This window comes from Haliaeetus leucocephalus, unplaced genomic scaffold (assembly GCF_000737465.1).
Source record: "Haliaeetus leucocephalus isolate CR32 unplaced genomic scaffold, Haliaeetus_leucocephalus-4.0 Scaffold262, whole genome shotgun sequence".
NCBI classification, from domain to species: Eukaryota; Metazoa; Chordata; class Aves; order Accipitriformes; family Accipitridae; genus Haliaeetus; species Haliaeetus leucocephalus.
Window position 1 is genome coordinate 8,666,204 of NW_010972698.1, and position 25,025 is coordinate 8,691,228.

General features: G+C 43.2%; 1 protein-coding gene across 1 annotated transcript in view; it reads right to left on the reverse strand.

Moving 5' to 3' along the window:
* Nucleotides 1-24,601, reverse strand: part of DCX (doublecortin) — a 75,002-nt gene extending 50,401 nt beyond the window's left edge. The window contains exons 1-3 of the mRNA XM_010569034.1: nucleotides 24,432-24,601; nucleotides 22,493-22,883; nucleotides 11,572-11,912 (exon numbers count right to left, since the gene is read on the reverse strand). Coding sequence (XP_010567336.1) covers nucleotides 11,572-11,912; nucleotides 22,493-22,856 — 705 coding nt within the window. The 5' untranslated portion in view covers nucleotides 22,857-22,883; nucleotides 24,432-24,601. The remainder of the gene's footprint in view (nucleotides 1-11,571; nucleotides 11,913-22,492; nucleotides 22,884-24,431) is intronic.
* Nucleotides 24,602-25,025: the final 424 nt, after the last annotated feature.

Genomic DNA, 25,025 nt, shown 5'->3' on the forward strand with positions numbered 1-25,025 from the left:
GCATCATTTTGCAACCTTCTGTGACTAGGGTTGCCTAAAATGAAGGAGATCCCCAGTACCATTTACTCTCAAAGTATTAAAATTCACTAGAAGCAAAAAGATGCCTCCATTTTCAGCTGGTATTAAGAGATGTAAGTTCTTGTTTCTAATCCATTATGAAGGGCTTTCAAGTAGGCAAGAATAACATTCTTAGCTCCTAATGTTGGCTAACTCAACTCTTTGATACACTTAATTTACATGTAATCCTGCAGCCTGCCAGCAGTTGATAAGGTTCCTGATATGTGCACATTTGAGAAAGGGAAGTTTAGTCCTCTTACTGCCTTTCTGGAGAGCTGAGCTCCATGATGGAAGGCTGCTCAGGTTTAAGGTTTCAAACAGATTTTTGCTTCTCTGCAAATGCTTTTCAGCATTTGTCCCCAAATAATTTATCAGCTAGGTTTAAAATTCTTGACAAAGTTGAAATGGCTGCACTGCATTTTTACTTGTTTCCATTGTTAAAATACTTCACAGGCTCTTGTAAAGACTAAGTGGCATGGAAGAAGGGTGAAGGATGTAATTTTTCTCTCCACTCCAATGATACAGTTTTGTAGATATAAAGACAGTGCAAAAGTTAGACATATCAAAGAAGTGGTTGACAGAAGTTACAAATCCTGAGTTAATGGCTATACAACACACCTGACTGAAGAATGGACGAGTACATATACATTAAGAACAAGACTTTTACAAGCACCCTATTTTGTGCCCCTAATGTAACGACTAGGATCACTCCACGCAGTTCTGACAAACTCATTTCAAATGTTCCACCATGCAGTGGGATGACGTGTCACCTGTCTATAGAAAGTTAAGGTATTCCCCATCTATAGAGCTACAGCTATAGCTTGTCTCATCGTCTTTGCATAACTAGACACCTTGGACCAAAGGAAGTTAACTTATTGCATGCTGGGTCATATCAATACCCCAGCCACAGGCAAACTCCCAGTTTCATACTTGCAGGCACAAAACCATACCAAGACTTAGCAGCTGTGGAGAGCCACGTAAGCCTGGGTGATTTAGCACTAAACACTCCATAGTATACACACTCTGATCATTTGTAACGTGCTTTGTGTTTCACCAAAGTCCCAGTTACAACACACTGTATTAACAAAAGAGTTTACCAAGCACGTGCATGAGTTACCCTACCCCTTCTAGCCGCTTCAGAAGAAGATGGGAGAGTTGCAGAGGACTGCAGTGCAGCACAGTCACTGGAGAAACTTCTTTCTTCCATATTCTGAGACACATTTGTGAATGACACATTTGTGAATGTGGAGAGGTGAAGTGGAAGGGTAAATGGAATACAGCAGTATTTTAAAAAGCTGTTCCTTTCTGTCTGAATTTTGAATACATGCCATATGGTTTAGCATGTTGTTTTGATTCTGTGCTAAGATATTTTTTACTAGCCTGCCTCAAGACCAATCCTCTTTGCAGAATAGTTATTTTTAATTTAAAAGGTCAGTATAAGAGTACTTTCTACCAGTGTGTGCTGCTTTGCACTTATGATCATCCATTACACTGCCTGTTCATCTCAGTCTCTCGCTTGTCTCCCAACTTTCTTTATTACAATAATTCTTTCATTGTCTTCACCAAGTACTTCCACCTCCAGATCACTCAAGACAACAGTAAACACCACTTGTATCTTGATACTTAATTTTTACTCTGATAAAAAGTTATTTCTACCCTGCTTTCTTCTTCTAAACCTGTTTCCCATCTGTGATAGTATTTGCCCATCTAATCACTACTTCAGGTTCCTTAATAAGTTCTTGAAGGAGCCTTTCCTCATGATATTTTGAAGTCCAAATGTCCACTGGCTCTGTGCTATCCGTGATTTTATTTGATTAGTATAGAATAATAGAACATCAAGGTGAACGTTTTTATTGTGGAAGTTATGTTTGTTCATACCTTGTTATGCCATGTTGTGTATTTCACCATTTTAACTTTCATTTCAGTTGATTTATCTAGTACAGAAGCTGAGTTTCCTAGTGTATTTTTCACCACCAGACATACAGAGAAGAGGTACACCCTTTAGTCACCATACTCAGCCTCTCTGTTCCTCTTTCGGCAACATTATGGGCATGAGGGAGTGAGGAAGGGCACAAGAGAATATGTCAAAAGCACAGGGGTACAGCAATAGCTTGAAGAAATGCTTCTTTCACAGAAGCATGCACGCACCACAAGGTGCTTTCCTAAACCAATTATTCTTTCCTGTTCAGAGAACCCAAATAAAAGACAGACATCTGTAGCCATAAGCTGTTCTCCCAGTAGCACAGTTAGCATGGCTAGGCGTCTCATGTGGTGGCTTGAACTGGTCCATCACAACCAGGGAGCGATGTCCACAGCGAGGCAGTAGCAGAACCAGAGCTGTGGGGCCTTGGCAGCCGCAGGGGACCGAGTACCAGATAAGCGGCACAGAGCAGATGGTGAGGGCAGGGGAGTGCAAGGAAGGAGCCTGGAGTCCTGCTCTCCCCTGCTGCCCTGCAGGCTCACTGGCTGCATAATTATTCCTGTGGAGCCAGTAAAGCTCCTTGTGTTCATTGTCCTCCAGATAACAGAGCTCAGACCTGGAGGACTGACCTCTCACGCCAATTCTGACCGAAGCAAAATCCCCTGGAAAAATCCTTCTAATGAATGGTGCATATTATCTCATCTTCCCCATGTCTGGTTTTTGTCCATTCTGTTCATAACCAAGTCCCCCATTTGGGGAAAAAAAGAAAAAATAATTAGTAAAAAGCAGGCTATATCTTACACCTACTCTAGTTGAAAAATCCATGATCTAAAGTATTTTTCAAGATAAAAAATGAGAGAAAAGCATCATGAGCCAACACATCCAAATTTCCTATTTAGTTTAGATTATGTGGATAATTTAAAAACTGTTAATGACAATGAGATTTGCATTTATCTCAAAGAATAATTTAAAAGTAAGCAAACATTTTCAAAGTGCAGTTAAAAACTCCAGTAAAATGCCTTTGGTTTATCAGAGTAAGGGAAGAAAAAACAATTACACCACTTGAGGATATGACTGTCAGAGCACAATAGTCCCTGGGATCCTTTAACTAAAAGGAGAGTTTAGACTGTTTAGACAGCAAGTTGAGATGCAGAGTTGTGTTCTGCAATACTTAGTAAAATGTATTTATGAGATAAATACACATGCATATACTCATACACACCCTGCTTGCTGTTAACCAGGAAACTAGAACTATGTCTATTAATTCAGAAAGGAGTGGCTGTGTGTTCATGGGGGAGAGGGTGTGTCATGGCTTGGAGCAGGGAATGCTCTAGTTATTAGCCTTGCTTATTTTTCCCTATTCAGTTTGAATTCAGAGCTAAGCAAATCTCCAGGAGCAGGCCTCCAATTCCAGCTCTGTATGCTAATCAATTTGCCACAGCCTGAGAAGCCCTGAACACAAGTTGGAATAGCCCTCAGCTTTCATGGCTTGTCTTTGCGCTTCCCCACATATGCAGGCCTACCTTAGCCAATTCTGAAAATCTGGATGGACTGGATCCAACTTTTTTTCTCCTCAACTCCTTTAGACATACTTTTATTACACACAGTTCTGTGCCAATATCTTTTGTCATCCCTGGCAGACCTGAGGGTGGATGGAAGCTGTCATCCTCTGCACATGAGCAAAGCTATCCCTTGTTCCCTTACTGTCCCATACAGAGACCTTTGAATGGCACTGGCATCACGTTCAAAAGACACGATGAGGAGACTTTTGACAACCTCTCACACTCAGTCTGGGCCCGTTGCAACATGGATTCATTTCCTTAACACTTAAGCTCCATCAAGATGCACATACTACATACAAAAAATAATAATCACTGGTTCAGTTCCGTGTGCAGTTTCAGGGACAAGAAAGGAAATACTGTTGTGCTGGATGATGGTTCTATCGCACTATTTCTTACCAGCCTCTGTTATTAGGCCGTATGCCTTTACCCACATCTAGTGCAAGCTCTGCCTAAAGAGAAGTGTATGCACGAGCTGTGTCATAACTTACCTGCTACTGAGCGAAAACAGCCTTTTGATCAAAGGCCAGTAAGAGCTGAGAAGGCAAGGGAAGCAGTGGTTTCAGGCAGACAAGAAGAGGTGGAACTTGCAACAAGATGTGGAATATGGCACCAACCGCCATCAGATTCTCAAGGTGTCTCACACTGGGTGAGCTCAGAGGAGTATTCACACACTCTGTGAGCTACCACAGGTAGGGAGATGTGAGCAAACATACTATATGTGATGCCACTTACAGCCTAAGACTAAGGACCCCGGTGCACCAGAATAAGCAAGGCATTTCCCCATTTCAAACAGGGAAAAGACATGTTTTTGATTATCCTATGTGATCAAAAGAAATAAGACGTTTACTAGAGTCCATGCATTGAGGTAGACACTTGCTCAGAATACATTCAGCGTAACCTGCTCCCTCTCAGAGCAGGAAGGACTCCCATTCACACAGGTGGGATTTCTACCTGAGCACCAAAAAGGAAACAGAAACTTAGTTTCATGTGACAACACAAACCAACAATGGAAAAAACTACAAGGCTTTCTTCGCCTGTCTCAGCTCCTGATACTCAGCCTGATTTCCCTTGCTCATTTTCAGCCCATTTATTCCTAGATAAACCCTCTGGCACTACAGTGAATAATCATCTTCTCTCCTGGGATTCAGAGTGAAAAGGGAACGTGTCACTCTGTATGACAGAAAGAACTGCCAAAATAAAGATGCTAGTGAGGACTGAATTTTTAGCATACATCTCTTTTGGGGTGTGAATAGCACCAGGATTCAGTAATAGGGGCCACGTACCTCTAGGCCACCAGGTCAGATCTGACTGCATTTTTCAATAATTTTGACAGCCTGCCATCTGTGACACGAGTAGCAGGTGTTCACATGGATCTTGGTCAGTACATGTCTACTAGCAAGGCTTGTGTTTCTAGAAAATCAACAATTTTCAGCAAGCAGCAGTGCAACTCTGGAGCCTACTTCTGGTCTTGGAGCCTCACTGCCTTGAGAGGACAATAGATACGCCACAGCTTTAGCCAGAATTTGCATAACAACAAAATGCCGATGAATACACAGCACCAAAGCCCTGCTGTATGGCAGGCAGGAGCATGACAGCTCCTCCAGAACCTGAGGCTGAGGCAAAGCAATGGCAAAAATCCACCAAAGTTTGCAAGATGATGGTCTCCTCTGCTGTCTCCCCTTGCTCTGCACATGCCTTGGGGAGCTGATTAGAGACCTCACTGATGGCAGCCAGGTCAGTCTCAATGCTCATAGGAGAACAGACTCGATCAAGACTTTAGCTGCTGAGATCAGACTGCTTCTGCTCTAGTAAGTGCAGGAATTAGGATTTACAGTGTTCCAGATAGGCCCCTTTTCACCCAGATTCTGTGGCCCACAGACCTAAGTAAACAGAAATTAATAAGCATAAGGCTTATGAATAACATCTCAGAAAGTCTTCTGAATATTTCATCATAAGTACTTAGACACACATTCATGGAAGCTTGGCTTATTCATTCTAGCGAATGATAAAATCCTTAAGGGATACCTGCAGACTAATTGGTTTTGTCTGTGTTAGTGTCTAGTCATTGCATGAATCAGGCAATGCTGAATTTCCAGCTTAGACTAAGAGCTCCCTAAAGGTAGAGAACTAGGCTGTGTTGTCTGGCAGTATAAGTGACTTGGGTTCAGAAGTTCTTCAGCCCATACATTATTACTAACCTTCCTTGCATGACACATGGTTGCTAGAGAGGAATAATCTCATGCAACACCCTAAATCAGAGTAGTCTGCAAAAGCAATGAGGAGTGAAGCTGGGAGTTAATCCTCACCCCGAGCGATCTATTGAGGGAGGCAGCTATGGGCAAAGACCCTGCCTGCACAATTCCTCTGCTAGCGCTTGCGATCCAGACCTGTCCTCTTGGTATCAAAATGGGAGATTTATGCAAGGCCTGCCAAATCTCAGCAGTTAACAAGAAGCACTGAGAAGAAAGGACTGAGAAAAAGATGCAAAACAGATACAGTTTTATTGTTCCAGCTTTATGCAGCAGGGAGGGAAGATGGGACTTGCCTCTCCCCTGTTAGCACTGCCTGCTGTAGTTTGCAGGATGCAAAACACACTTGCACCCATCTCCTGCTCTTCCCTCCCATTTGCTTTGGGGCTAGATCCCAGCTTTACACAAGTGCAAGAAACTGCTTTATTCTGGGGTTACTTCAGTGCAGTTTTTCAGTATCCAAAAGGGCAGTCAATTATCTAGTCTCAGAAGGATGAGGAGTTTCTGACATCCTACCCCTCAACATGTGTAATAACGCAAACCAATTTGCTTGCTTTGTAACCTTGAACCTCATGCCTCAGGGTGTAAGTTAACTATCTCCAGGCCTCTAGAGGGAATATTTTCCCTCTGATCTTTCAGATGTTACTAGGTACGTCGTGGAGGTATTCACCTTCTTCTTGAGCATCAAATACAGATTACAGCCGTTAAAGGCATTTGTATATTTTGGTACAAACCTTGTTCTATGTCACATTGATACAACTTCATTAATATAATCAACAGAGCTACACTATCCTGGCAGAGTTTGGTCCACGGCTAGCATTGACACTTGAGCAATGAATTTTTTACTAGTTTGTTTCCAAATACCAGCTTAAAATCAGTGCAACAGCTCCAAAGTTTGGTTGGTTTCTCCAGTGCAACTTGTATGGATGCATCTAAGGTAGCTTTTTAGTAGTAGTGCAGTGCTAGGAGCTGCTTTATCAGCTACTTTGATGGCTTTGGTCCCGAAGACCCAACCTTTAACCTGTTGTGAGCTTAGTCATCCTGCTTCTCCCTTTGTGGCTGCTGCCCTTCCTCAATGCAAGTCATCTAAGATGAAATGGCAACTTCTTCTCTGGACAGGAGAGGTGGGCTGGCCTCCTAGGCATTTGCATCAGCTTTGCAAACAGAAAGATGAACTTCACTCATCACCTGCCGCATGAAATCCTTATCAAAGCAAAGACTGCTAGAGGGGACCATTTTATTAAGACTAGAAATTCTTTTGGAAGCACAGTCACAAATGCCCTGACATATGAAAATGTATGTAATTTCATCTGATGAGACAGCTAACACTCAGATGGAACAGAAGCACTTTGTCTAGGCTACATAAAAGCCAATGAATAGCACATTCTCCCTGTGCTTGAAGACTTCAAAGTTCAGAAGAGATCATTGCATGTTATCATGGCTAAAAATGCATACAGTTCCCTGCTTGTTGACGAGAATATCTATATCTATGTGAAACTGAAGCGTACAAGCTCTCTCCCCTCTGAACAGCACCTTATTCTGCTTATTTGGTGATGCTAATTGATGGGTCACAGAATGGGATATTTAGTTAATGAAGACATGGCAATACGTCAGCTGGAGAAAAAGCAGAAGGAATTCCATACCACAGAAAATATCTTAATGCTGAAGCACAACTGAACATGCCTGATGAATTTCTAGTCACTTCAGAGTATCATCCACTCAGCCAATCACAAAAAAAAAGGGACTAATTTTTGTTACTACCTCTTTTCATGTACTTGCTGAACAACTCACAGACTTTGGAATACAAGACAGCACAGGAAAAGAGAAGTTCAGTACATACAGAAGACATTAGCTTTTACACGTCACTTCTTAAAAGCAGGAATGAATGCAGACAGACACTACTCGCAAAGCAAGGTGCAGAAAGCAGAAGATGGGCATTGGGCTGTCAGCAATGAAACAGACTCCGCTTTTCCAGAAAAGCACCTACTTATTGTATACCATGGTGAGAAAGAAGCTCAAGCACAAATAGGACAGTAAATCTATACAACATTTGCAAAGTCTAGCTGAGACTATTGCATTCAAAATATCTGAATGCAACTTCATCCACAGTCTCAGATTCTGTTTTCTAATTTGGTTTATTAACGACATGAGGCAGCAATTGTCATCATGTGTTTATAAAGCAGCCAATGCTCCCAGGAATCCAGACTTATTTGGGACACTGGATATAACTAAGACTTTAAAAAAAGAGAAAGAATCTACCAAAACAACTGTTTTCCAACATGATCCACAGATCAGATCAAATTCAATCCTGGATATGTATATGTTAATTACATATATTACACATCTCAACACAACAGCGGTTGTAATCATAAAACCAAGTGCTGAATTTGATCCAATCTAGTGTTTGTTTAATGCACTGAATTCTTTGTCCTATACCATTTCCTATATGGTCATGAAAGTTCAAAAGTTAAATCCCTATTGTGATTCTCTGTCATGACTTATTTTTGGTCAACAATTCGAAACCCCTTTTGAGTTCTGGGGTGTCCATCAAGAGGTGATGATACACTCCAAGGAGGGAAGGATCTTGAGTACAGACAGACAAGGCACAAGGCATTAGAACTATGTACAAGACCAAGATAAAGAAACTACTTAAACACAAGATGCTCATTTAGCAAGTTTCAAATGGGCCATATTTCTACAGACAAGGCAAGACATAAAAAGAAACAAAATTACCCGAAAAAAAACTAGCCTCACTGTTGTTTTGAGTGTCACATTTATTCAAACACACCCCATCCAGCTCTCAATTAACTGCTTTCTCACTCCAAATGCAGCAGCTCTGTAGTGCATAGAAATGTAATTATTTACACACCACTCTATCATTGCCACTACTGTCTGTACTTCTGAAGCATCTTGATTACTCTACTGATGAACACCAGGAAATGCCTATAAATAAAATAATCATCTCCCCTCATTAAGTTACAGCTCATGGACTGAGGAAGGATGATTTTCCTTTGTACGTTCCCTTTGTAAATTTTATCATTTCACAACAGAGGGAGTAACGTGCCTCTGATGACACTCAAAGAGACAGACTGTCAGGATTCTTGTCAGTATTTCAGCTTTGAGCAGCTTGCGTTTTTGCATTAATATTTTCTCCTGAAAATAAAGTACTCTTTGTCAAAATTAGGCATTCAAGAATCTCTTTCTAATGTCAGAATCAGACATGCAAAAAGCTCTAATATCATGTCAGAAGGTCTAATTTTATGGAGCAGTATGTCACAGAAACCTTAACAGCAAACACTGCACCCACAGCAGAAGCTTCTAGCTCTAGCTTCAACACTAAGAACACACATAGGTGGAAAATTTCCAATAAACGTAGATTAAAAAAACAAACATTGAAGGAAACCTTCCAATAAAAACAAAGCCTTGGTGAACCAGGTTTGCTCTTCAGGAAGCTTCAACAGTAACTAGTGCCACAAACAAATATCAAACATTCCATTATTGTCAAATTACAAAATCGCACTCATTTTAGTAATTGCAATACTGCATGTGCATTTGCATGCAGTGAAGCTCCCCGTAGTGTCTCTAACACACAATGAAATATCAAATTTCATAAAATGGTGAATTATAAAGCCAGCAAAACAAGTTAAATGTGATATCTTTACTCAGACTTTACTGAAATCACATTTCTGCAACAAAAAATGATGGTGAAGGTTGCCCAGTCAAAACAGTGCTGAATTAAGGCACCAGGCACTGTACAGCTATCAGAGCCTGACGTGAAGAAAACAAGGTTGCTTTTTATTTTTTGATTCAAGAAGAGTCATGTATTATGTGGTGTCTGCTATGGACAACAGTTTACAGTAGGAATTGCTAAATTACACAGACCTTTGTGCCCCTTGCTCGGTTGCAGCCCCATGCAAGGCAGCCACTCCAACAACAGGTTGCAGTCTACCCCACAGCAGCACTACTCTAGGCAATCTGTAATTTGAGAGCAAGCAGCATTTCCCAAATCCCCACTTAGGAATTAACACAATTTCACAGGCGGGTACAGTCACCAGGCCACAAACTCAGTTCAGTTTATGGGCTGATTTGGTCTTGCTCTCCAGTCAGAGGTGGAAGGGGAAACACCACTTACTCCTGTTACCAGCTAAAAGGTGGAGCAGAGAACAGTTTGATGGAAGCTCACGGGGCATCCCTATTTCTGCACACCATCCAAAACAACATCTCACCTACAAAATGCTGGCACTTCTCAAAGAACTGAGGCAATTTACAGGTTCAGATTAAGATCCTCATTCACAACTGTGAGAGCAACAGGACTCTGTGTCAGCAAGAGTAGGCAACTGCTTTCAGGCCATATCCATCTATTAAACCCTTTGTAAAGCTGCTGTGATTCTGTGGTCCTGTGCCTATGTATGATTTCCTCAGTGAGGACAGATCATTTGACTCTCTCCTTCCTCTTCCCCCAGCCACTTCCAAGGTTTTCAGTACATCACTCCCTGTATCACTGCTTATTTACAGCACACTGCTCTAACTATGGACAGTCTATCTGGAAAGTCACCCACTTGTGTATAAATTACACATCTTATGAAGAAAAAGTGCTGGGCTGAGACAAGTGGAAAGAAAAGCTTTGACAGGCAGATGAGATTTTTGTATATCTGAAGCTAGAAGCAGCCACTAATGTGCAGAATACAGAGGCTGGGACAAAGCAAGACTATCAGACAGGTTAGAGTGACATGCTACTTTCAGCTCCCAGACACTGCACCCGGACTGTGCAGGACACTTTATAAGCCTATATTTGGGGTTAGAAGGATGAACATTTTCATATGTAAAGCCTGCATGTTAGTTGGGCTCATTGCCCAGGGTTGGCATAGTATTTCAAGAGCCAGTATTTGAATAATTTTCTCAAAAGATAGGGAAGAGAGTTAATTTAAAGCAATAGCATCAATCCCTAGAACAGCCAGCATCCAGCCCCCACACAAGAGCTGTGTTGCCTCACTCCAGAATCTGAAGCAAGAAAAATAGTGACAAAAATAAGATCATCCCTCAGTTACAGAAGACACAGAACTGTTAAATCAAGCTCAGAATTGTCCTTGAAGAATCTAGCTCTTCCCAGTCCCCAAAGTTATCCTCCACATTCCTTTAAGGGTTTTCATAGATACAGCTGCTATGTGTAGCTGCTAACAAGAGACAGATGTTTCCTTCAGTTCCAGGAAAATGTAGACATGAAGCACATTATGATGACCCACTAAATATTTTTGACCCAAATCCTTTTCTGCATGTTATCTCTTCATGCATTTAGACAAGAAAATGCAACACGGTTCCATGCTTTTCCTGCTAATTACTGAGCTAGCCAGAAGAGCATGCTTGGATCAATTACTTTATCTTAGCAAGCCTTCATCTGAGGGCAAGGAAAGTCAAGCAACACATTTTCACTTAGTGAATCCAAAGCTCAAGAGTTCTTGCAATTACTTCAGAGCCAAATCAACTGGTGGCTGTGAGCCGAACTCCCCATGCTACTTATTTAGCTAGTCCGGAAGACACGCACTGCACGCTGGCGTGCAGGATGGAGCATCTGTTTCACTCAGACGGTTGGCTACATTCTTTACTTGATATTAATATCAGTGAAAATTTAGTAACTTAACCACTGGCATGAGAAGTCTGACTTCTAAGAGAACAGATGGCAGCGATCATCTCAGGTTAATTTTAGGCTTCAAAAATTGTTCTGAGTCAGCAAAGCCTCAAGATAAGAGAAAGAAAAAGACATAACATCTGCAAAATCTCCTACCTGTTTCCCATCCAAGGTATACAGCTTTTTGACCACTCCCGTCTCCAGTTTTATAGCTTCAGTGATATCGGTGAGAACTTGCTCAAACGAATGAGCAGTCTTCTTGTTCAAGAGCACACGGACTGCCTTCCGGGGCTTCACCCCACTGCGGATGATAGTTACCAGCTTGGGACGCACAAAATCTTTGTTCTCCTTTGCCTGAGCGCTGTTGCTGCTGGCCAGAGACTGAGGTGCTTTCTGGTTGGCAGATGTTTTCACATTGACAGACCAGTTGGGATTGACATTCTTGGTGTATTCCACCTTCTTGAAGAAGTTATCAGATGAGCAGACGTAGCTCTCCCCTTTTGAAAGAAATGAACACCAGTTTAATTCTACAGTTATTACCATAAGACTGCTGAAAAACAGACACAATACATCTCCCCCCATTAATCACGTAAATCATTAATAATTGTTTTCATTATCACTTCCATGACAGCTTGTTATTAAAACATTTTGTCTAATTTTATATTTATGCTTTTTAAAAATATGACTAGTATTTCCCCAAAGTAACAAGTCAGCCATAGCTTGTATCGGCAAATACATACTACCACTCAGTCACATGAACCAGGGGTTAAAAAAGTTGAGAGTTATAAAGGTATTTAGGTACCTGAAGATGCAACTAAGCTGTCTAAAAGCTCCTAAACATCAAATTCATTTAATCACCTAAATTATTTTGTAAATTTGCCAGGCTCCTCTCCATCTTTACGGATCTAGCTACTGCTTCAGTCTGTCATCCCCTGCCAAGAGGATATCAACATTCATCCACAAAGTACCTTCTGTGTCATGCCTGAAAAATAATGAAAATCTGGTACTGAACAGTCTCTACCAAAAGTAGCTTTGATAAATCTAGCAGGCATAACAAATATGCTTTGTAATAGTGTCAGTGGTTTATTAGAGGACAGACCTAGTGGCAGCTGAGATAAAACACTACACCAAATACCACTGCTTGCTTTTATATGACTGGTACCAACCAAAAATACATTAAATCCAAATTTAGACATGGTAGAGAAGGGTTACAGTCTTGTTAGTAATTCACAAAAAAGCCCTTCCCTACCCCATCCAAAACTAGTTTCAAGCTCTGTCTGTAATTTACAGGATCCTACCTATCTAAGGTTTTAAGAGCACTTTAAAGGATTTGTAGGATCTTCTTTTGGGCCTGCAAATCTGATGGATGCTAGAAGAGTTATTACTAGAATGAGACTGTAAAACAGTATCCCTAAGGGAATGTAGCTGTCTAGTCTGAAATGACTCAGGCTGCTGAGCACTTGAGGATGCACTGAAAAAAAGTCAGTCATTGCTAGAGGAAGAAGCTTTTGTCTCACCATTAGATTAAATTTTAATAGGAACTGAAGGCATAACATGGGTACCTGTAGGATCTTATGGAGTTTCTTTCAGTGTTTTATTGGGCTGATCTTACAGAATGAAGTTCTTCAAATATTACAATAGGTTTGAAATCAAAATATAGATTTAACTATTTTGAATAAGAAAAAATCCTTCTTCATATAAACAGACTGGCTGCATTTCCTTATCTGTTCCCTACTGCAAACTCCAGGGCCCGGACAGCTTTGAAAAGCCTACCTGACATCTGAGTCTGGCTTTCCATTACAGGATCTCTAGGGCAGGATTTGACATCCAATTGTTAAAGGCGTAAATATGGATTTCCAAACAGCCTACAGATTTCCGCAGAAAATTCTGCTGAGTAAACTGCATTTTTGATGGAGGCACTGAGACGATCCCTTCATAGAAATTATGGTGAGACCACTGACGGGTACATAATAAACAGAAGGCTTTAATAGGCTTAAAACGATGGTCTGTGTAGTATTTATGCGCTTATTACTGCTAAGTGTTTGATGTCACAAGCAGCCATAGAAAAGATGCAGGATGCTAACTATTTTTTTAACTCCGACTTTATACCCAGTTTGCCAAAAAGTGATGTGTACTCGTGGTGCTTATACCACCAACTGCAGCTTTTCTCCATCTCCCCAGTTGCATAAAATTACCAAAGTAATTTCTCAACAGGAAGTAGATATTCTGTTTTCCCTTCTGAAGATGGAACAGAAATACAGAAGGAAGAAGAGAGCTAACAAGGTTCATGATGAACACTGTCAGTTGGGCTTTTTGTCAACTAGTGTAGCCCAAACTAATGCAATAGTCCCACCATGAGGTTCTGTTGGCTTGAACAAACAATAAAAATCTGTATTTGAGGCATGTATGCTGCCAGCAAAACCCCTCAATAAACTGACCATGTAGTATCCATAGGTGAAGCTCCTTAATTCCTTACATTTCTTGACTCTGACTCAATAGACCATAAAGATACCCCACAGAATACCATACATTATAAAGAATTCCCACTGGGCATATGATTGTTTTCCAGAAGCACTGAATACTTTAAATCTTTCTGATTAATAAGTGATAAGTTGTGGTTTATTCATCTGCTTCAGCCAAGCAACACCTGGTGCAGAGGGGGCCCACGCTTCTCTCCAGTTTCACAACCGAGTGTGAAGTGCAGCAAGGGGAGTTTGAAATGCTCGCAGGGAATTAGCCCTCCTAAGAACCTGAGCCCTCCCAAGCCCATAATCCCTGGGCGGCAGAGATTTTACAAGCGTGCTCAACAGAACTGTAGCATTATCCTTTGAGGAAAGGGATTTCTATGGTTAAATGCAATACTATGAATAAGTGATTTGACTACTATTCTCACCCCTGCCCCATGCCTCCCGGTGGAAGCTCCTGACTTCACCTGCACCTCTGCTTCCCTACCTGAAAAGCAACAGTGGCAACATCTGCCACTGGAGTGTTGCAAGGCTTGACTTTCATCTGGGTTTACATAATACTATGGAATAGAAGATGCCACAATGAAAGAAAGTATGTGTTTGTGCTGTGTTCTATAAACATGTGAGGTGTTGGAATGTATTTTCCATTAATAAATTCCATGTCTTAAAGTAAGCAGAAGAGATTATTGGTCTGTTTGGTAGAGTACTACTACTCTTAGTTCCAGCTGAATCGTTTGAAATTCTTCACTGCACACCACAGCTGTCTAGTGTATTTACAACAGCATACACTGAAGGCAATAGTGGCATGAAGGCAATACTCTTCTCCCAGTCTTTGTTTCCACAAATGTGGTATTAGGGAGTTGTGCGTATATATACACTGGCCTTTCAAATTATGCTCACCGTCACAAGTGGAAAATGTAATCTGCCCTTCCTCACTTTGTTTCATTTAACCCACACCCTAGCAAATATTTTATTGAATTCTAAAACTGGACAGAAATTGGCTTGGAGTGACACTTCAGAATGGCAGTTCAGAATAGCAGCTCTTCTCAGCATCATTTCTGCAGTTGTAGCAGTACAGCTCCAGGGAAGAGGAGCTTTTCTTTCCTTCTTCCCTGACCTAAAGATGTAACCTGAAGCTTTAACTTAATTTAAAAATCACTTCAGCTGATGTCTTCCCAAACTCAGTTTATGGCCCTCAAATAGCCATTATCATTCAAGTTCCTCAGTGAGGCACGTGCCTTTTACCATTTGCCAGCCAGGAATACGTGCGATTTCACTTCCCACAGCTGAGTTTTACCCAAACCTTACCATTAGGTGGTAGCAGGATTGGACAAGCATGGGCTAAAGACCTGTGAACTTTGCAGCTTGGAACATGCATACTCTGGCCAGAAGATCACAAAAGAGAGAAATCTTATGGGGAATAGTGCTACCATAGAAAGAAGAGTGGTTTCTTGGATTCTTCGCTACATCTATCTATGCTAAGCCTATAATGAGAAGTCTAGGTGTATAACTCTGCCAGTCAAAGAAATATAACTGATAGACACAGCATGGTTGCAGAAGATGTGCGCAGCATAACAGAAAGAAAGGGGAGGAAGTGGATGTGAGATTTTTGTCAAAAGCAAAAGAAACAACTCCAAGAAGTATATTGGTCCCCGGCCCTAAGCATAAAAATCTGTGCACAAATATTTTTAGGAACACGTCTTTAGACAGCAAGCAGCTGTGTACATGTGCAGAAATCCAACTATAAGCCATGAGAAGGTATGTCATTACTTCCAAACAAAACCCCAAATGGGAGGCCCAAAGAGAAACTCTTATGCGTTGGGGGTGGGAAGCTTTTGTAAGACTGAGAAGCATCATCCCGACAAGATCCAATCTGCTGCTGAACACCACACTATGGGCATGACACCAATGGTGCTACGGACAACATTTTTTTAGTGCAGTGCCAGGTCAGTGCAAGATGTCCTTTCTGCACTGTGAAGCCAAAGCCCTGCAGGATGATGTGCAGTTGTCATCATGCCAGTGTGCTCCAGAGGTGTCACAATTTCTATCGTGCCACCAAACCAGGCAAGGCATTTATTTATTCCTTCTATCCTGCCCTTAGCAATAGATGGACTGACTGTAGATCTTTGACCTTAAGTCATGATCAGCATATTTGCCATTTGAAGCCACGGCTTGTATCACACTGAATTACTCTGGCTACAAGTGCATCACACATTACTGTGCTACCAATGTGATAGAAGCACAAGGCGATTACTCAGCTCCTAGAGAAGGGATGATCTCAGCAAAGATAAGGTTTGCCTTAGAGGATCCTCAGAGAAAATCTAAGCTCAAGATGAGCGCTAATCCTTCAACCCTCTTACAGCAGCTCCTTGTGACAATGCTAAAAATGACAGGCTGCGCTTTCAGAAAAAGTTATCCTTTCTCAGCATGCACCAGCAAGTTTTCAAGTATAATGAACTGTGGGCAGAATTCTTGCGAGAAAAATTGGGAAAGCTGGATTGAGGCCATTTTGAAAGTGTAACTGCTAACAGTTATTCCAAAAACAGTCTCTGCAGGCTGCAGTCAATTATTTTGGTTGTTAGCTCTGATGTCGCAAAGTTGAGATTATGCTACTGTGCCCAGCTTTCATGTTTCATGGGATTTACTATGACTTCAGTGGGAATTAAGGAGACTTAATACCTTGCAGAGTTCATTATGTATGGTGTTAAAGTAGGCCTTTAGTTTCAAATCCATGAACTTCCTGCTACTTTATGCATTAAAAAGGGTCTTCCTCTGCCTCAAGACCTACTCCACCATGGCAAAATGAACTCTGGAAGAGCTTCCTTCCTTTGACTCTTCCACAGGGAGCTCTCCCATGAGAAAGAAGCACCTCTTGTTCTGCTGAAAAACTGAAAGAAATGTGTTATTACCAAATCGCCTTCAAAACCACACGATGTACATAAAGAATTTATGGGACGACACCGGTCCTAGTGTGACAGCCAGGATGAGCAAGCAAATAAAACAGAACCACAAGGATAAGTTTTGTTATATAGGATGTAATTAGCCAAGCTGTCAGGACAATAGCCATAGAAAACAATGCCACAGGTTACCAAGACTTCAGTATTGGACTACATGAATTTCAGTTTTCCAGGCAAACTGGAACACACACACATTGGGTGGAGGTTTCAATATACTTCCTATAAACCCCTCAGTCCCAGCACACACCAGGCTCTGTACAGCTCAAGGGTGGAGCCCCTCCTATGATTAAACACTCCTGGACAAGTTTTTGGAAAATATTCCCCAGGGCATGACAGGATACAAAAAGCTTGGAAACACTTTCTGGAATATCTCACACAACCCAAGAATGTTTGCAATGAAACCCCACCGAGCAAAACAAAATCCTATTCAGCTTTTTCTAGTGTTTAATCTGAGGCAAGAACAAATTTCAGACAAGTAGCCCAGCATAGGACAAGGACATAAATCCACCCTTGGATGGGCCCTCCAAAAACAACACAAGGGGGGCTGTGCCCTGCCTAGCAGCCTAACCATACCAGGAGCTCAGAAGGGAGAAGCTCTACAGTTTCAACTAAATGTTGAGTCTCTTAAGTTCTAGTTTTAATATATGTCTGCATTTCTGACTTTACTGACCATGTCTAATCCATGGTATATTTATATTTGATGGGTTTATTTGCATATATATTTCTGACCCTGACCATACACAGCAAAGGACACTTAATTCACATGAAATCAGCCACTGACTAGAAGCAGATCGAAAGTCCACTTATAATAAAAACCCCCAAAATATATAAGTACCTCCAAACCACTGACCAGACCCTGAAAAAGGGGAAGGCAATGAAAGCACTTGAACAAGAAAGCTCAGAGCTCTGACTTCCATCTTTGTCTCACCGACGGACTTTGGACAAACAAGTCAGACCGCTTTTCTGCATCTCAGTACATTATCAGTAATAACACCTTCTTCTACCTTGACACGTTCAGACCATAATCTCCCTGGGTAGGAGCTCTCTCTTCTTACACATTTAAATAATGCCTTGCACAGTAGGATGCCCCATTTGGTTAGCACCTCTAAATACATTGCGACAAATATCTAATCTTTACAAGTGGGGAATTGGGCTTCTGGAAAAGTGTCAGTCCCTACCTCCAGAGGAAACAAACCAGTCTCCACCAGTACTGAGGTTAACCTGGAGCTGCAGTGGCTTCAGCAGCCAGGAGTTTGCCTTGTGCCTTTCCCTCACGCTCAAGTTGCACCTCACCAACCCTTTCATTATGCCAAGAAACTGCTAGCGGGGCTACATGGGAAAGCAGCAAAATTATGGCGTGGGCTACAAAAATCTTCTGTCCCACAAAGAGCTCATTTGTGGGACAGCGGGGACAGCAAGTTGCAACCTGATTTTGGAACATGTGGCCAAGAACAGCATTTCTTAAGCCATCTTTGCTGCTGAAGTCAATGCGTAACATCAGCTTCTACCTTTATCCGGCCCTCCATTCAAAGAAAAAGAGCAATCAGAGCTGAGGCAGGGAGAATTTGCTGTCTCATCACAATGGGTCTATGAGAACACAGAGGCTCAGAATGAACCAGAGAACAAGCTACCCTGTCCAGATGTCAAAGGCAACTAGATTTTAGTAGAAACTTGGATGACAATGTGAGCTGCTCTACTATCAGCTTGAGCAAGGCTGGAAAAGATGGCACATGATTATTTTTTTTTTAGTGACTTTCACAGTCAAGTTTTCTCACAGCATAAGGCACCAAATTAACTGTTACAACAGTGGCTCACCAATAATCTATAAAGGCAGCTTCATATATTGAATTCATAAAGCCTTGGTCGCTAGAACCAATTATAATATGAAAGGGAATAAAGATCACCTGGTGCTCTTTTCCAAAAGATTCACTTATTGAATAAAACAGCCATGGTAGATAATAGGACTTGGGCCCAATATCCACTCCTGACTCAGCCAAGAAGTATGCAAGTGGGAGATGCTGTCAGCAATTTACCTGTAGTTAGGATCAGCTGTAACAGTGCAGTAATAGGATACAGTCCTAATCAATGGCAGCATGTGCATTATTTATAAATACATTAAAACTGAATGCTGAAAATAGGGAGTCAAGATTAAGACAATGACTACAATGATGGATGATGGCCATTATGAGTGACTGGAGGGAGAAAAAATGATCAGACAGGTGGATTTTGAGAAAAGGTCATTGGGAGACATGGACATAGACAGCTCTCTGGTACAGGAGGCAGTACGGAAAAGCAGACAGTGGCAGGTGAGGAAGAACTCAGCAGGCAGCAAAAAGCACCTATGTGACAGAGTCCTGGTGGGCTTCCAAAATGTCAGGCTTTAGGGTTCCATACAGGAAAGGACCAAGGGGCATATCCTGACTGGCAGCTGGAGGGATGTGATCAAAGAGTAAGAGAGACTTCACTTGTTCCATCTTGGACAAACTGGGAAGTAAAACATCCATCCAGAACCTTATGAGAACAACCCTGAATGCCAGGGAAGAAAAGACTACAAAGTCTGGGTCTGGAGACCAAAAGGGTTATTTTCAAGTCTGATTTAATTAGCAGCACACCAAGTGGTTTTTGTTCACCTGAAATGTCTGTCTCAAGGATATTGGTATCATGCAATATCATTCTCTACCCTCCAGAAGTACATTCAGACTACACCATATAAGCACATTTTCAAATCATGCAGAAGTAATCGGTACTTAAAATGGGATGTGAAATATTATCAGTAATTCACCAGCTTTTGCATCTAACTACTGAGATGAGCCTCTCTGATGACTTGTTTTCCTAGGTTCTACTTGTTTATTGGAAATTACAGTAATAAATTGGTCACATTATAGCAACTAGAACTGGTTTAGTTACCCTCAGTCTCCAGCTAGAAAGCTAATTTATACGGCAAACATATACTGTTTGTGTATGTACTGTTCTTGTATGTCACAGCACAATTATGCTGAAGTTCTGTTTTTCCAGGCATGTAACTAGTACACACTTAAACAAACACCCAAGCTAACAGCATAGTTTACCACAAGGTTGGTTACAGCTGTGATACTATAAATGAAAAGTAATGTCTTTCCCAGATTGCTTTTCTACAACAGATGCGTATGTCATCCCTAGAAATATGGGAATATTGTTACCATTAAACTGTCAATAACAGCATGCAGGTCTACTTTTGAATTTTCAAACACTGGATTCCTTTGTTTTCATTCTGCTCAGATTGTATTTTCCTAGCTGATGCTCTGCTGAAGACACAGCCACACAGACAATCCTATTTTTGTTTTAGTGCCACCTCTCCAGTGTTGTTTCCAGATACCATTTTGGCAGAACAAAGGCAGAACCCAAATGCCAGCATCTCCTGCCTGTACCTGAACCAGTAAAAAATATTTTCAGGAACTAGGTACCTTCTTACCTGCAGCAAAACCCAGAACAACTAAAGGTTTCTTAACTTCACTGACAAAAAGCAGGAGGAGATAAAAGGAGAATAAAGAAGTACATTTTCTCCTGTGGAGTTACTCCTGAAAATTTACATAAAACCTAGGACAAGCAGGACTGAGAGTTGCCATTAGAGAAAGGCTGTGGCCATATTAAGAGATCAGACTGAAACATGGCAGAATCTCTAAAATTAAGGGAGGCCACACCTCCATTTGACAGCTGTAACTGGGCTGAGAATAACTCCACTAGGACTGCATCATCTCTCTGAAAGGCAGCAATTTCTTTCCAGTAAAACTCCTCTATGGAAACCAATATTTATTCTGTGTGCTTGTCCCCATAAAGTATTTTGGGGAAATGAATATCCCACTTGACAGATAAGGAATTCTAGGGAGAGATGCTTTAGTCAAGGTCACACAATGACTCACTGCTGAGGCTGCCCCTTCAGTTCACTGGCTCACACATTCACATCCATTGTCTTATTAAAGGCAGAAGCCTTGTGGATTTTCTGTAGTTACCAAATCAGCCAGGTCATCTGCTTGGAAGAAAACATCGAGGAACAGGGAAGAGCAACTCCCCCCCTTGCAACACAGTAATCAGAATATTCCAGGTCCAAACAAAGAACGGAATATCTGAATTGCTCCAGAAAGAGAAAAGCAGGGTGGCTGTGGGTGTCCTCTGTGCACCCCACTTCGGCTGCACTGCCAGCAGAGCTTGCCCGTGGCCATGCCTTGGGCAAGGAGGCAGGACTGGCCATGTAGCAATTTCATCCTGGGGGTCCTCCTGACACTCCCCAAGAAAGGCAGCACCCACAGCGGCAGCCCACTGCTGCAGAGGGAGCTCCCCAGGCACAGACAAGGCTGGCAGCTGAGCTCCAGAGGAGCAAGCCAGCCCCCAGGCCACCCCCTCCGGACAGAAGGATTGATTTTTGACTGATCCTTCATCCCACAGTTCAAGTGACACTCAGAGGAACAGGCACACCGACACCCTCTCTAGATACAGGGATACACTCAGACCTGCCCTGAGCATCCCCTGCACACTCAGACCTGCCACGCAGGGGATGCTTTCCCACATCCCCCCCACAGACCTACCACAGCAACCCACCCCACCCCACCCAGTCCCTGCAGAATACACCCCCTTACACACACACCCCATCTCAACATCTCAATACGCCTCCCTTCCATACAAACCCTGCATGAACCATGTTCAGACGCAGCACATGAACTCCCAACGCCCTCTCTACACATATCGCTATGCAAGACCCCCCCAGCACTCCCTCTTGCACACACACAGCCCAACACACCTCCACAGACTCGCTGAGCACAAACCCCAAAGCACATCCTGTGCATAAACCCCCTCGAGGAATCCCTACACCTCCTCTGCAATGAGCCCTCCTTACACCTTCCTCCACACACACATATATATAAACCCCCAAATTCCACCAAGTGCAACCCCCCCTTCTCCAAACACACACCTTGTTTGTGAACTCCCCCCTCTAAACACACTGCATGAACTCCCAACGCACCCCTCCACACACTCCCCAAACACCGTAAAGAACCCTAACACCCCACCTTCCACACATCCACCACACTCACGCTGCATGCCCCCCCAACACCCCACTCCACACACACTCAAGTCCCTGCACAGCCCTGACCACACCCCTATACACACACATTGTGCATGAACCCCTTAAAACACCCCCAATACACAGAGTGCATAAATCCCCCTCAGCCCCATTACACACGCACTGCATGAATCCCTCAGCACCCCTCACTTGTCCATTCACACCCATCCACCCCAGTGGGAAACCCACATCACCCCTCAGCCACCCCCTGCACCCATCTGTGACACCCCGACCCCCAGCTGGGACGGACGTGGGGGACGCCCTCAGACAGCCCCCTGAGCGATGGACACAGCCACGTCTAGCTAAGAGTAAGGCACACCCCTCCGGCTCCACATCTGCACCGGAGCGATTGTGCCGGGGGACGTCCTGGGGGTGTCAGCCCTTGCACCGCCACCCTCTCCCGCACCTCTGTGGAGGGGAAGGCGAACGGGCAGGTTCAGCACAGAGGGGCAGAAGCATCCCCGTGCGCCCCAGGAAATGTGACCTTAACGGCAGACCCAAGTGGTGCAGCCCCCTTCCCACCCCGCCTCCTCACTGCACCAGGCAGCAATGCTAATTACCTTCCTCCAGCTCATCCATGCTCCCGATCTTCCGCGACCCATCGATGGTGTAAATGTAACGGACTCCCTGAGGCAGATTAATGTTGTCGGACAGGGACCGGGTCAGGTCAGCCAGGAGAGCATCAAAACTTCGGAAGCGGTCAGAGGACACGGCATATACAATCCCCTTGAAGTAGCGGTCCCCGTTGCGATAGAAACGCACCTTCTTGGCTTTCTTCTCGTTACTCAGTGCCTGTAAGGTCCTGGTTCTGTAGAAGCTACAGTGAGCGCTGTGAGTGGGGCTGGGCAACCCGTTCATACGTGAGCCTCGCATGTTTCTGGACGCCTTGTCTCTTTCGTCAAAGTGTCCAAAATCAAGTTCCATAGTTTGGTGAACCCTAAAGATCTGAAGCTGAGCGGGAAGGAGATGGGGAGAGAAGGAGTGCAAAGGGACAGGTTAGAGCCAAGCAGAGCCACAATCCAGAGAGAAAAACGACACTAATGCAAGAGCTGTGTCTGGAGCAGGACAGATGCATTTGGGAAGCACCCCCTCCCCTGACCCAGATTTGTATGGATTCTGGGGACTGAGGGTAGGAGGGGTCCTCGCATTTTGAAAGGGATCCAACTACTGGGGGCAGGGAACACGTTTCTAGAGAGCTGTCTGCTCCTGCACCTGGGAGTTTTCAAAGTGCGGTAAATTGGGACTTGGGGCCAAAGGGATACACGGCAATCACAATTCAGCCCCCAAAAACTCGTCCAAACACCAGTTGGCAATGAATTAAACCTCTGAGCCCTGTGAGGTTTCCTTTGGCAACAGAAAACAAGGAGGTCCCAGTAAGTCAGCCCTTCAATCTGTCGAATCACGGAAGCAACCAGAGCATCTGAATGTTTAACATTAGAATAAACTGGCATTTATGAAAGAATGGTCACAGGGGAATAAGCAGTTTCTTTGTGACAGCCTGTTCAATAAGGGTTAGCAATGAGATCCAGCCCACCCTTCCCCCTATCCGCAGCCCCCTCCTAGCCCATCAATCAATTCTCAGGACCAGCCTACATCTCTAAGAAGAAATGACTGGAAAGAAAAATCTGTCATTGAATTGAGGCTTCGATAAGCTCTTTTCAGCCCAAGTCTCCTCTGAATTGCATTTCTGCTCCCGTTTAATGAGGAGGAGAAAATAAAGGGGCTATTTCCACCCCCCTTCCAGCCTTAAGTGATTTAATTGCTGGAAGTGCCCCTGCCCAAGGGACACGCCGCCCCTGCTAGCTCACCTTTCATTGTTCTGAGCACGGGGGGCTCCCAGCGCAAGCAACTAGCACAGAAAAGCTGAGACTTGAGCTGACACCCAGCAAGCAGGAATTGCTGCATGGTCTCGACTTTATGTTCAAGAACAACCTTCCTCCTGCACCAAACCCCAACACAAAAGGGGGAGGAACCCCCAACCCTGCAATAGAAAGACCCTTCCAGTCCCCCAGCACAACCAGGAACATGCAACTCACGTATGTTGCTTGCATGTTAACCCAGGGCAGGAAAGGGGATTTACACCAGCACTTGGCAGCCAGGTGTAAATCTAGAAAAAGCTGTTGCTATCTCTCCCCCACCCCTTACGTTTGCCAGAACGAAGCTCCTTCCCTGTATTTTACAATGTCAATGTGACCTGTGCAAGAAAAATCATTGTCCCCAGCCTGCAATAAAGCAGAAGATGACAATGCAGGCGATCTGCACAGAAACCCCAAGTTGGGAACATTTTCCCCACGATGCCGGTTGGGGTAGATTCAGTCTGGTGTCATGCAGTGAACAATGAAACATCCAAGCAACTTCGGGAATGAATCAGAGGATGCAGGGGGTTTTGATTTTAAAATGAACTGCAGATGCTGTAAGGTACTAAGAGAAAGATTTCTCCTTTCTATCTGACATCTGTTACTTTTCTGCATGCAAGTCACTCAAAAAAGCTCTACTCACCGGTTTTCAGCGCGCAGGGTGGAGATGCTGAGAGAAAGAAAACCAGGCTCACTCTGCCTTTGTTGTCTGAGCTCCAAGCAAGAAATTCCTGCCAGGGTGGATGAGACGCCTCCTAGGTCCTAGTGCCTTGTTCCATCCCTTCACGGTAACTTTGCCTCAGTGGTTTTTACTCTCACCATCAGTCGTCTGCTTGTAGTCTTCTCTGTATTTGAGAAAAAAAGGGTGCGTTCATTCCAGCTCTGGACAAGTTAACGGATGGGTAAACAAAAAAGTTTAAAGGGGCAAGTTTTGGGGTGATGTTCTGCAGGATGCAAATTTCCCCTTGGCTCTAGCTTTACCAAGAAAGCATCTGGCCCTGCTAAAAAAAAGAGCATAATCGGACTGATGCACCAATATTATAGGATTACCAGTACAGGGAGGTCATGGCTACAATCCTACAGTGTGCTACAGTGCTGGCAAAAGACTCCTGTACGTTAGGAAAGCAACTAAGAAAAAAGTTGACCAGTGGAACTGGGCACAGTCCTGCTCCTGTATTGGTTTTACACAGTATTCATGGTTTACACTGGCAAGCAGAAAGGGAGAATTCACTTGGTG